Genomic DNA, 13,400 nt, shown 5'->3' on the forward strand with positions numbered 1-13,400 from the left:
TAAGCATTTATTGGTTGGTTTGCGCAAAAGTTATAGAGTCTTCAAAATATTGATAAAGGTGAAGCTTCAATTTCAGAGCTCTACAAAACTTTCAAAGCAGAAAAATTGCAGGTTATTTACCCTAATATTGATATAGCAATGCGTATTTATCTTTGCACTCTGGTTACTAACTGTTCAGCAGAACGATCTTTTTCATGTCTGAAAGCAAAGGGAGTAAATCCGGGCCTGAGTCTACTGTTTAGTTTAGCGCCAGATGGCAAGGATTTGCTTTACTGTTTTTGTTTTATATTTTTTATGACTTTGCAAACCACTTATAAATAAAGCTGGCAACCCGCCATATTTTAAAGAAACTGTCTGCACGCTGACCTTCATTCTGAGAAAAGGTGATCCCCACAAGCTAATTTCTCACACCTTCTACAGTAAGTGTACCTTACACTGCCTGTATGTGTGCTGTTCTTCCTTTGTAAAAATATAATATATACTATATACAGGAAGAACAGCACACATATAGACTGTGTGAGGTACACATACGGAGTAGAACCCTGTGTGCTATGTTCTGGGTCGGGGTGTGAGGAGAGAATTATTATTATTATTATTATATAGGGTGTTGGTGTACAGCCCCCCCCTCCCCTGTGTCCTGGGTTGGGGGTGAGGAGAGGGGTGCCCCATATTATTATTATATAGGGAGATGGTGTATAGCCCCCTCCCCTGTGCTGTGTCCCGGGTTGGGGTGCCCCATAATATTATTATTATATAGGGAGATGGTGTATAGCCCCCTCTCCTGTGCTGTGTACCGGGTCGGGTGCCCCATAATATTATTATATAGGGAGATGGTGTATAGCCCCCTCCCCTGTGCTGTGTCCCAGGTCGGGGTGCCCCATAATATTATTATTATTATATAGGGAGATGGTGTATAGCCCCCTCCCCTGTGCTGAGTCCCGGGTCGGGGTGCCCCATAATATTATTATATAGGGAGATGGTGTATAGCCCCCTCCCTTGTGCTGTGTCCCAGGTCGGGGTGAGGAGAGGGGTGCCCATATTATTTTATAGGAGGGTGTTGGTGTAAAGCCCCCCTTCCCTGTGCTATGTCCCGGGTCGGGGTGCCCTATAATATTAATTTATAGGGTGTTGGTGTATCGCCTCCTCCCCTGTGCTGTGTCTAGGAACAGGTGAGGAGAGGGGTGCCCCATATTATTATATAGGGAGATGGTGTATAGCCCCCTCCCCTGTGCTGTGTCCCGGGTCGGGGTGCCCCATAATATTATTATTATTATATAGGGAGATGGTGTATAGCCCCCTCCCCTGTGCTGTGTCCCGGGTCGGGGTGCCCCATAATATTATTATATAGGGAGATGGTGTATAGCCCCCTCCCCTGTGCTGTGTCCCAGGTCGGGGTGAGGAGAGGGGTGCCCATATTATTTTATAGGAGGGTGTTGGTGTAAAGCCCCCCTTCCCTGTGCTATGTCCCGGGTCGGGGTGCCCTATAATATTAATTTATAGGGTGTTGGTGTATCGCCTCCTCCCCTGTGCTGTGTCTAGGAACAGGTGAGGAGAGGGGTGCCCCATATTATTATATAGGGGGTGTTGGTGTATAGCCCCCTCCCCTGTGCTGTGTCCCGGGTCAGGGTGCCCCATAATATTAATATATAGGGTGTTGGTGTATAGCCTCCTCCCCTGTGCTGTGTCTCGGTACAGGTGAGGAGAGGGGTGCCCCATATTATTATATAGGGGGGTGTTGATGTATAGTCCCCTCTCCTTTGCTGTGTCCCAGGTCGGGGTGAGGAGAGGGATGCCCCATATTATTATATAGGGGGGTGTTGGTGTACAGCCCCCTCCCTTTTTCTGTCTCTCTGGTCGGGGTGAGGAGAGGGGTGCCCCATAGTATTATATAGGGGGTGTTGGTGTATAGCCCCCTCCCCTGTGCTGTGTCCCGGGTTGGGGTGCCCCATAATAATATTATATAGGATGTTGGTGTATAGCCTCCTCCCCTGTGCTGTGCCTCGGGACAGGTGAGGAGAGGGGTGCCCCATATTATATAGGGGGGTGTTGATGTATAGCCCCCTCCCCTGTGCTGTGTCCCAGGTCGGGGTGAGGAGAGGGATGCTCCGTATTATATAGGGGGGTGTTGATGTATAGCCCCCTCCCTTATTCTGTGGTCTGGGTGAGTAGAGGGGTGCCCCATATTATTATATAGGGGTGTTGGTGTATAGCCCCCTCCTTGTGCTGTGCCCTGGGTCTGGGTGAGGAGAGGATTTCCCCTATATTATATAGGGGGTGTTGGTGTAAAGCTCTCTCCCTTATGCTGTGTCTCGGGTCTGGATGAGGAGAGGGGTGCCTCATATTATATAGGGGTGCCCAGTATTTTATACGGGGTGTTAGTGTATAGTCTCCTCCCTTGTGCTGTGTCCCAGGTCGGGGTGCCCCATATTATTTTATATAGGGGGTGTTGATTTATAGCCCCCTCCTTGTGCTGTGTCCTGGGTCTGGGTGCCCCATATTATTATATAGGGGTGTTGGTGTATAGCCCGCTCCTTGTGCTGTGTCCCAGGTCTGGGTGAGGAGAGGGATTCCCCTATATTATTATATAGGGGGTGTTGGTGTATAGCCCCCTCCCTTTACTGTGTACCGGGTCTGGGTGAGGAGAGGGATTCCCCTATATTATTATATAGGGGGTGTTGGTGTAAAGCCCCCTCCCTTTACTGTGTCCTGGGTCTGGGTGAGGAGTGGGATTCCCCTATATCATTATATAGGGGGTGTTGGTGTATAGTCCCATCCCTTGTGCTGTGTCCCCTGTCGGGTGAGGACAGGGGTGCCCCATATTATATAGGGGGTGTTGGTGTTTAGACCACTCCCCCATTTGCTGGGTCTGGGTGCCCCATATTATTATGTAGGGGGTGGATGTATAGGTCGGGGTGCCCTGTATTATATAGGGGTGTTGGTATCGGGGTGCCCGGTATTATTATACAGGAGGTGTTGAGGTGCCTTATATTATTATAGAGGGGATAATGGTGTTGGGGGACCTATATTATTATATAGGGGGTGTTGGGGTGCCCTGTATTATATATAGGGGGTGCTGGGGTGCCTTGTATTATAAATAGGGGGTGTTGGTGTCGGGGTGCCCGGTATTACATATAGGGGTGTTTGTGTCGGGGGGTGCCCGGTATTATATATAGGGGGTGTTGGTGTGCACGGTATTATTATAGAGCGGGCGTTGGTGTTGGGGCGCCCTGTATTATTATATAGAGGGTGTTGGTGAATATTCCCCTTCCTTGTGCTGTGTCCCGTGTCGGGGTAAGGAGAGGGGTGCCCCATATTATATAGGGGGGTGTTGGTGTATAAACCACCCCCCTATTTCCTGGGTTGGGTAGCCGTATTAATATATAGGGGGTGTGGCTGTATAAACCCCCCTCTTCCCCCGTGCTGTGCCCTGGTCGGGGTGCCCTGTATTATTATATAGGGGTGTTGGTGTGCCCTGTATTATATATAGTGCTGTTGGTGTCGGGATGCCCTGTATTATATATAGGGGGTGTTGGGGTGCCCTGTATTATAAATAACGGGCTGTTGGGGTGCCCTGTATTTTTATATATAGGTGTTGGTATGCCTTGTATTATATATAATGGGGTGTTGGTGTCGGGGTGCCCTATACTATATATAGGGGTGTCGGGGTGCCCTATACTATATATAGGGGTGTTGGTGTCGGGGTGCCCTATACTATATATAGGGGTGTTGGTGTCGGGTGCCCTGTATTGAGTTGCTCGGTCGGAGCAGTGTGAGGAGACGCCGCTCCTCCGTCCTCCTGTGTCCCCGGAGCTCGGAGTCCTCCTCCCCCGGCTGAGGAGGGCGGGTCACAGGCTGCAGGCCGCCCGGCTCGGGTGTCGTCGGTGTGAGGCGGTGGTTATTATGTCGGACTATGAAGTGTCAGTTCAGGCGCTCAATGAGCTGCTGGCCAACGATGGCGGCTTCTACTGCCTCCCCTCCCAGCACTTCAACGAGGTCTTCCCCCGGATCTACGTGGGCAACGCGTGAGTGACTGGCGGCCGGCGGGGTGTGGGGGGGACCGGGGAGTATTGTGTATACATAGAGACTCTCCTATGGGAGGTGTGCGGTCACCTCATCCACCACCATAGTCACACAGGCCTCACACCTAGCACTCTTCTCCTCACTACTACACTGTACACACTACTACACCCTCCTCTCCTAACATTGACACCTGTCACCCCTCTCCTCACTACTACACCCTCCTCTCCTCACACTGACACCTGTCACCCCTCTCCTCACTACTACACCCTCCTCTCCTCACTACTACACCCTCCTCTCCTCACACTGACACCTGTCACCCCTCTCCTCACTACTACACCCTCCTCTCCTCACTACTACACCCTCCTCTCCTCACACTGACACCTGTCACCCCTCTCCTCACTACTACACCCTCCTCTCCTCACACTGACACCTGTCACCCCTCTCCTCACTACTACACCCCCCCTCTCCTCACTACTACACCCTCCTCTCCTCACACTGACACCTGTCACCCCTCTCCTCACTACTACACCCTCCTCTCCTCACACTGACACCTGTCACCCCTCTCCTCACTACTACACCCTCCTCTCCTCACTACTACACCCTCCTCTCCTCACTACTACACCCTCCTCTCCTCACACTGACACCTGTCACCCCTCTCCTCACTACTACACCCTCCTCTCCTCACACTGACACCTGTCACCCCTCTCCTCACTACTACACCCTCCTCTCCTCACACTGACACCTGTCACCCCTCTCCTCACTACTACACCCTCCTCTCCTCACACTGACACCTGTCACCCCTCTCCTCACTACTACACCCTCCTCTCCTCACACTGACACCTGTCACCCCTCTCCTCACTACTACACCCTCCTCTCCTCACTACTACACCCTCCTCTCCTCACTACTACACCCTCCTCTCCTCACTACTACACCCTCCTCTCCTCACACTGACACCTGTCACCCCTCTCCTCACTACTACACCCTCCTCTCCTCACACTGACACCTGTCACCCCTCTCCTCACTACTACACCCTCCTCTCCTCACACTGACACCTGTCACCCCTCTCCTCACTACTACACCCTCCTCTCCTCACACTGACACCTGTCACCCCTCTCCTCACTACTACACCCTCCTCTCCTCACTACTACACCCTCCTCTCCTCACACTGATACCTGTCACCCCTCTCCTCACTACTACACCCTCCTCTCCTCACACTGATACCTGTCACCCCTCTCCTCACTACTACACCCTCCTCTCCTCACACTGATACCTGTCACCCCCTCTCCTCACTACTACACCCTCCTCTCCTCACACTGACACCTGTCACCCCTCTCCTCACTACTACACCCTCCTCTCCTCACACTGACACCTGTCACCCCTCTCCTCACTACTACACCCTCCTCTCCTCACACTGATACCTGTCACCCCCTCTCCTCACTACTACACCCTCCTCTCCTCACACTGACACCTGTCACCCCTCTCCTCACTACTACACCCTCCTCTCCTCACACTGACACCTGTCACCCCCTCTCCTCACTACTACACCCTCCTCTCCTCACACTGACACCTGTCACCCCCTCTCCTCACTACTACACCCTCCTCTCCTCACACTGACACCTGTCACCCCTCTCCTCACTACTACACCCTCCTCTCCTCACACTGATACCTGTCACCCCCTCTCCCCACTACTACACCCTCCTCTCCTCACACTGACACCTGTCACCCCTCTCCCCACTACTACACCCTCCTCTCCTCACTACTACACCCTCCTCTCCTCACACTGACACCTGTCACCCCTCTCCTCACTACTACACCCTCCTCTCCTCACACTGACACCTGTCACCCCTCTCCTCACTACTACACCCTCCTCTCCTCACACTGACACCTGTCACCCCCTCTCCTCACTACTACACCCTCCTCTCCTCACACTGACACCTGTCACCCCCTCTCCTCACTACTACACCCTCCTCTCCTCACACTGACACCTGTCACCCCTCTCCTCACTACTACACCCTCCTCTCCTCACTACTACACCCTCCTCTCCTCACACTGATACCTGTCACCCCCTCTCCTCACTACTACACCCTCCTCTCCTCACACTGACACCTGTCACCCCTCTCCTCACTACTACACCCTCCTCTCCTCACACTGATACCTGTCACCCCCTCTCCTCACTACTACACCCTCCTCTCCTCACACTGACACCTGTCACCCCTCTCCCCACTACTACACCCTCCTCTCCTCACTACTACACCCTCCTCTCCTCACACTGACACCTGTCACCCCTCTCCTCACTACTACACCCTCCTCTCCTCACACTGACACCTGTCACCCCCTCTCCTCACTACTACACCCTCCTCTCCTCACACTGACACCTGTCACCCCCTCTCCTCACTACTACACCCTCCTCTCCTCACACTGACACCTGTCACCCCTCTCCTCACTACTACACCCTCCTCTCCTCACACTGACACCTGTCACCCCCTCTCCTCACTACTACACCCTCCTCTCCTCACACTGACACCTGTCACCCCCTCTCCTCACTACTACACCCTCCTCTCCTCACACTAACACCTGTCACTCCTATCCTCACATCTACACTGTACACAGTCCTGTACCCTCCTCTCCTCACGCTGACACCTGTCACCCTCCTCTCCTCACGCTGACACCTGTCACCCTCCTCTCCTCACGCTGACACCTGTCACCCTCCTCTCCTCACGCTGACACCTGTCACCCTCCTCTCCTCACGCTGACACCTGTCACCCTCCTCTCCTCACGCTGACACCTGTCACTCCTATCCTCACATCTACACTGTACACAGTCCTGTACCCTCCTCTCCTCACGCTGACACCTGTCACCCTCCTCTCCTCACGCTGACACCTGTCACCCTCCTCTCCTCACGCTGACACCTGTCACCCTCCTCTCCTCACGCTGACACCTGTCACCCTCCTCTCCTCACACTGACACCTGTCACCCTCCTCTCCTCACACTGACACCTGTCACTCCTATCCTCACATCTACACTGTACACAGTCCTGTACCCTCCTCTCCTCAAGCTGACACCTGTCACCCTCCTCTCCTCAAGCTGACACCTGTCACCCTCCTCTCCTCACACTGACACCTGTCACCCCTCTCCTCACTACTACACCCTCCTCTCCTCACACTGACACCTGTCACCCCTCTCCTCACTACTACACCCTCCTCTCCTCACACTGACACCTGTCACCCCTCTCCTCACTACTACACCCTCCTCTCCTCACTACTACACCCTCCTCTCCTCACTACTACACCCTCCTCTCCTCACTACTACACCCTCCTCTCCTCACACTGACACCTGTCACCCCTCTCCTCACTACTACACCCTCCTCTCCTCACACTGACACCTGTCACCCCTCTCCTCACTACTACACCCTCCTCTCCTCACACTGACACCTGTCACCCCTCTCCTCACTACTACACCCTCCTCTCCTCACACTGACACCTGTCACCCCTCTCCTCACTACTACACCCTCCTCTCCTCACTACTACACCCTCCTCTCCTCACACTGATACCTGTCACCCCTCTCCTCACTACTACACCCTCCTCTCCTCACACTGATACCTGTCACCCCTCTCCTCACTACTACACCCTCCTCTCCTCACACTGATACCTGTCACCCCCTCTCCTCACTACTACACCCTCCTCTCCTCACACTGACACCTGTCACCCCTCTCCTCACTACTACACCCTCCTCTCCTCACACTGACACCTGTCACCCCTCTCCTCACTACTACACCCTCCTCTCCTCACACTGATACCTGTCACCCCCTCTCCTCACTACTACACCCTCCTCTCCTCACACTGACACCTGTCACCCCTCTCCTCACTACTACACCCTCCTCTCCTCACACTGACACCTGTCACCCCCTCTCCTCACTACTACACCCTCCTCTCCTCACACTGACACCTGTCACCCCCTCTCCTCACTACTACACCCTCCTCTCCTCACACTGACACCTGTCACCCCTCTCCTCACTACTACACCCTCCTCTCCTCACACTGATACCTGTCACCCCCTCTCCCCACTACTACACCCTCCTCTCCTCACACTGACACCTGTCACCCCTCTCCCCACTACTACACCCTCCTCTCCTCACTACTACACCCTCCTCTCCTCACACTGACACCTGTCACCCCTCTCCTCACTACTACACCCTCCTCTCCTCACACTGACACCTGTCACCCCTCTCCTCACTACTACACCCTCCTCTCCTCACACTGACACCTGTCACCCCCTCTCCTCACTACTACACCCTCCTCTCCTCACACTGACACCTGTCACCCCCTCTCCTCACTACTACACCCTCCTCTCCTCACACTGACACCTGTCACCCCTCTCCTCACTACTACACCCTCCTCTCCTCACTACTACACCCTCCTCTCCTCACACTGATACCTGTCACCCCCTCTCCTCACTACTACACCCTCCTCTCCTCACACTGACACCTGTCACCCCTCTCCTCACTACTACACCCTCCTCTCCTCACACTGATACCTGTCACCCCCTCTCCTCACTACTACACCCTCCTCTCCTCACACTGACACCTGTCACCCCTCTCCCCACTACTACACCCTCCTCTCCTCACTACTACACCCTCCTCTCCTCACACTGACACCTGTCACCCCTCTCCTCACTACTACACCCTCCTCTCCTCACACTGACACCTGTCACCCCTCTCCTCACTACTACACCCTCCTCTCCTCACACTGACACCTGTCACCCCCTCTCCTCACTACTACACCCTCCTCTCCTCACACTGACACCTGTCACCCCTCTCCTCACTACTACACCCTCCTCTCCTCACACTGACACCTGTCACCCCCTCTCCTCACTACTACACCCTCCTCTCCTCACACTGACACCTGTCACCCCCCTCTCCTCACTACTACACCCTCCTCTCCTCACACTAACACCTGTCACTCCTATCCTCACATCTACACTGTACACAGTCCTGTACCCTCCTCTCCTCACGCTGACACCTGTCACCCTCCTCTCCTCACGCTGACACCTGTCACCCTCCTCTCCTCACGCTGACACCTGTCACCCTCCTCTCCTCACGCTGACACCTGTCACCCTCCTCTCCTCACGCTGACACCTGTCACCCTCCTCTCCTCACGCTGACACCTGTCACTCCTATCCTCACATCTACACTGTACACAGTCCTGTACCCTCCTCTCCTCACGCTGACACCTGTCACCCTCCTCTCCTCACGCTGACACCTGTCACCCTCCTCTCCTCACGCTGACACCTGTCACCCTCCTCTCCTCACGCTGACACCTGTCACCCTCCTCTCCTCACACTGACACCTGTCACCCTCCTCTCCTCACACTGACACCTGTCACTCCTATCCTCACATCTACACTGTACACAGTCCTGTACCCTCCTCTCCTCAAGCTGACACCTGTCACCCTCCTCTCCTCAAGCTGACACCTGTCACCCTCCTCTCCTCACGCTGACACCTGTCACCCTCCTCTCCTCACGCTGACACCTGTCACCCTCCTCTCCTCACGCTGACACCTGTCACCCTCCTCTCCTCACGCTGACACCTGTCACCCTCCTCTCCTCACGCTGACACCTGTCACCCTCCTCTCCTCACTACTACACCCTCCTCTCCTCACGCTGACACCTGTCACCCTCCTCTCCTCACTACTACACCCTCCTCTCCTCACGCTGACACCTGTCACCCTCCTCTCCTCACTACTACACCCTCCTCTCCTCACGCTGACACCTGTCACCCTCCTCTCCTCACTACTACACCCTCCTCTCCTCACGCTGACACCTGTCACCCTCCTCTCCTCACTACTACACCCTCCTCTCCTCACGCTGACACCTGTCACCCTCCTCTCCTCACTACTACACCCTCCTCTCCTCACACTGACACCTGTCACCCCTCCTCTCCTCACTACTACACCCTCCTCTCCTCACACTGACACCTGTCACCCCCCTCTCCTCACTACTACACCCTCCTCTCCTCACTACTACACCCTCCTCTCCTCACACTGACACTTGTCACTCCTATTCTCACACTGGACACTTGTCACTCCTATTCTCACACTGACACCTGTCACTCTCCTCTCCTCTCTACTACACCCTCCTCTTTACTACACCCTCCTCTCATCACACCGACACCTGTCACCCCTCTCCTCACTACTACACCCTCCTCTGCTCACACTGACACCTGTCACTCCTCTCCTCACTACTACACCCTCCTCCCTCACACTGACACCTGTCACTCCTCTCCTCACTACTACACCCTCCTCTCCTCTCCTCTCCTCTCCTCTCCTCTCCTCCCTCCTTTACTCACACTGACACCTGTCACCCTCCTCTCCTCTCTACTACACCCCCTCTTCTCTCCTCATACTGACAACTGTCACCCCACTCCTCACTACTACACTCTCTTCTCCTCACACTGACAACTGTCACCCCACTCCTCACTACTACACTCTCTTCTCCTCACACTGACACCCTTCACTCCTCTCCTCACATCTACACTCTCTTCTCCTCACACTGACACCCTTCACTCCTCTCCTCACATCTACACTGTACACACTGCTACACCCTCCTCTCCTCACACTGACACCTGTCACCCTCGCCTCACAACTACACCCTCCTCTCCTCACATCTACACGTTGCACACTACTACACCCCTCCTCTCCTCTACACAGTACTACACCCTCCTCTCCTCTACACTGTACACACTACTACACCCTCTTCTCATCACCTCACATCCACACTCTCCTCTCCTCTACACTGTACATACTACTACACCCTCCTCTCATCACCTCACATCTACACCCTCCTCTCCTCCCAGCTACACACTCTTCATCACCTCACAACTACACCCTCCTCTCCTCTACACTGTACACACAACTACACCCTCCTCTCCTCTACACACAAGGAAGCTGCCTGCCATCCTAGCAGCCTCTGTCCCACCTATAGTTGTCATGGTGCAGTCAGGACACCTGCCATGATTACTTGACAGTTCCATTGAGAGCACAAACAACTGTGACAGGGCCCCTTTCTCACATAGCTGAGGGCTCTGTTCAGTAGGGATGATGGGTGAGCAGATCCTAGCTGGACGGGACCAATGTCAGTGCTGTGACACCTGTGCCACATTTGCACAGCAGCCCCATGACCTCCCATCCGTCATGTTTAGGTCCAGGAGCCAGGCCTCTTCTGTGGACAGACTGGGAGCTTGCAATCAGGTCCACCTAAAAAACAGACAGACAAACCTGATCTAAATGCCATGTAAAAGGGTCCTTATCATTCACCACTATGCTGGGAAATCATAAATCAATGGGTTTGCTTCCACTTTAATGCCAGGAGGTGGCACAGCTTCTCTATCATATGAGCACTGTGATTGGCTGTCACAATGGTCATACGAGTCTGTTCTGCTGGCTACCATCAGAGAGAGAGCTATTAATGACAGATCAATCAGTGTGCGGGGAGAGTGCAGTGACTACACTGTCAGCACATAACCTCAGACCACCATGGACACATGTGCAGCAGCTGGGCAATAAAGTCATAGTAAAGGCATTTGTGTAGTGGTTTTGCACAGAGCAGCCCAGATCCTTCTCTTCTCAGGTCCCCTGCCAGCACTCCTGGCTCCTGCTGAGTGCCCCCAGAACAAGCAGCTTGCTATGGGGGCACTGGTGTGTGCTCACTTCCTGAGCCCCTGCTTTACATTTCCATTCACATGCAGAGCTGTGGCTTGGCCCCACCCCCTTTCTCTCCTCATTGGCTCACTGGCTGTGCTTGACAGCAGCAGGAGCCAATGGCAGTGACACTAATTTAAAAAATATCTTCCTCAAATATACTGGCCATGACCCTTGACCCTGACTTTGACCCAAACACTAAGGCTGCATTCACACCTGAACTTTTCAAAGTCTCGTGTTTTTACCGCAATTTTGCCACGATTTTGTACAGGTCACCAATGTAAAAAGCTGAAAAATGCCTGTAATCTGCCCCAAAGAAGCTCATGTTCTTTTTTGAGCTTAAAAGGGGTTGTAAAGGTTCGTGATTTTTCACCTTAATGCATCAGTCACCGGCCCCCCAGCACCCCTGTTTTACTTACCTGAACCACTTCAGTCAGCGGGGTCTCTCTCTCTCTCCCTCTCCCTCTCCCTCTCCCTCTCCCTCTCCCTCTCCCTCTCCCTCTCCCTCTCCCTCTCCCTCTCCCTCTCCCTCTCCCTCTCCCTCTCCCTCTCCCTCTCCCTCTCCCTCTCCCTCTCCCCCTCCCTCTCCCCCTCCCTCTCCCTCTCCCCCTCCCTCTATTGGATAGATTGATAGTAGCGCTGCCCTTGGCTCCCGCTGCTGTCAATCAAATCCATTGCGAACGCCGGGGGGCGGGGCCGAGTCCTGCATTCGACCTCTATGGACGCCGAATGCTGGACTCGGGAGCGTGCCTGCAAGGTAATCGCCTGGGAGAGCGCTTCTCCTAGGGGGTTATCTGATGCGGGGAGGAGCCGGGGGACCCCAGAAAAGCAGGTTCAGGGCCACTCTGTGCAAAACGAGCTGCACAGTGGAGGTAAGTATGATATGTTTGTTATTTAAAAAAAAAATTACAATTACTTGCTTTAAGGCGTTTTTCAGGCGTTTTACTTCAGGTGACAAAACACTCAAATATGAACAGGTGCCATTGAAATGAATGGGATTTTGCTTGCGTTTTTTCAGGTGTTTTACGAGCGTTTTATGAGCTGAAAACGCTCAGGTGTGAACGGAGCCTTAGGCTCCGTTCATACCTAGGTGATTCGAAGCACAGGTGAAATCGCCACGATTCCAAATTGCGTCAACACGAAGGATGCTTTGCAATGCCATTACTTGCTATTAAGCACCCCAATTGCGCCGCGATTATCGTGTGATAAATCACGCTGCAATCTTGGCAAATTGCAGCGCATGATGCTTGTCAATCAAAAAGAAGCAGAAGATTCTTTTGGGCAACAGCGTCGCGTGCTGCGATTTGCTGCATTTGCAGCACAATTTATCGTGACAAAGTCGCAGCACAATTGGGATGCCATTAAGGAGATTTGGAATAATTGCGCGATTTGGAATAATTTGGAATCATGGGCAGAATTGCGGCAATTCCGCCTGCGATTTAAATCGCCTAGGTGTGAATGGAGCCTAACCCTGGCTGTGATCTAGATTAAACCTTGATCTAGCTATTTTTGGTTGTATTTATTATTATTATTATTATTATTATTATTATTATTATTATGTTTTACACACACTTGTGTTTTTTTTTTTTTTTTTCTCTGCAAGGAGATGTATCTTTTCTCTCCATTCACTGAAAGAGAAACACGGGTGGGCTTCACAGTGACTGATCACTGTGGTAGCCAATCA

The 13,400-nt window shown here is 53.3% G+C and overlaps 1 protein-coding gene across 1 annotated transcript in view; it reads left to right on the top strand.

The window, feature by feature from the left end:
• The first annotated feature begins 3,722 nt into the window (after positions 1–3,722).
• The window catches only part of DUSP3 (dual specificity phosphatase 3), a 178,145-nt gene continuing 168,467 nt past the window's right edge, over positions 3,723–13,400 (top strand). The window contains exon 1 of the mRNA XM_073608219.1: positions 3,723–4,022. Within this exon, the coding sequence (XP_073464320.1) occupies positions 3,901–4,022 (122 nt within the window). The 5' untranslated portion in view covers positions 3,723–3,900. The remainder of the gene's footprint in view (positions 4,023–13,400) is intronic.

This window comes from Aquarana catesbeiana, linkage group LG12, assembly GCF_042186555.1.
Source record: "Aquarana catesbeiana isolate 2022-GZ linkage group LG12, ASM4218655v1, whole genome shotgun sequence".
In the NCBI taxonomy this organism is placed as follows: domain Eukaryota; kingdom Metazoa; phylum Chordata; class Amphibia; order Anura; family Ranidae; genus Aquarana; species Aquarana catesbeiana.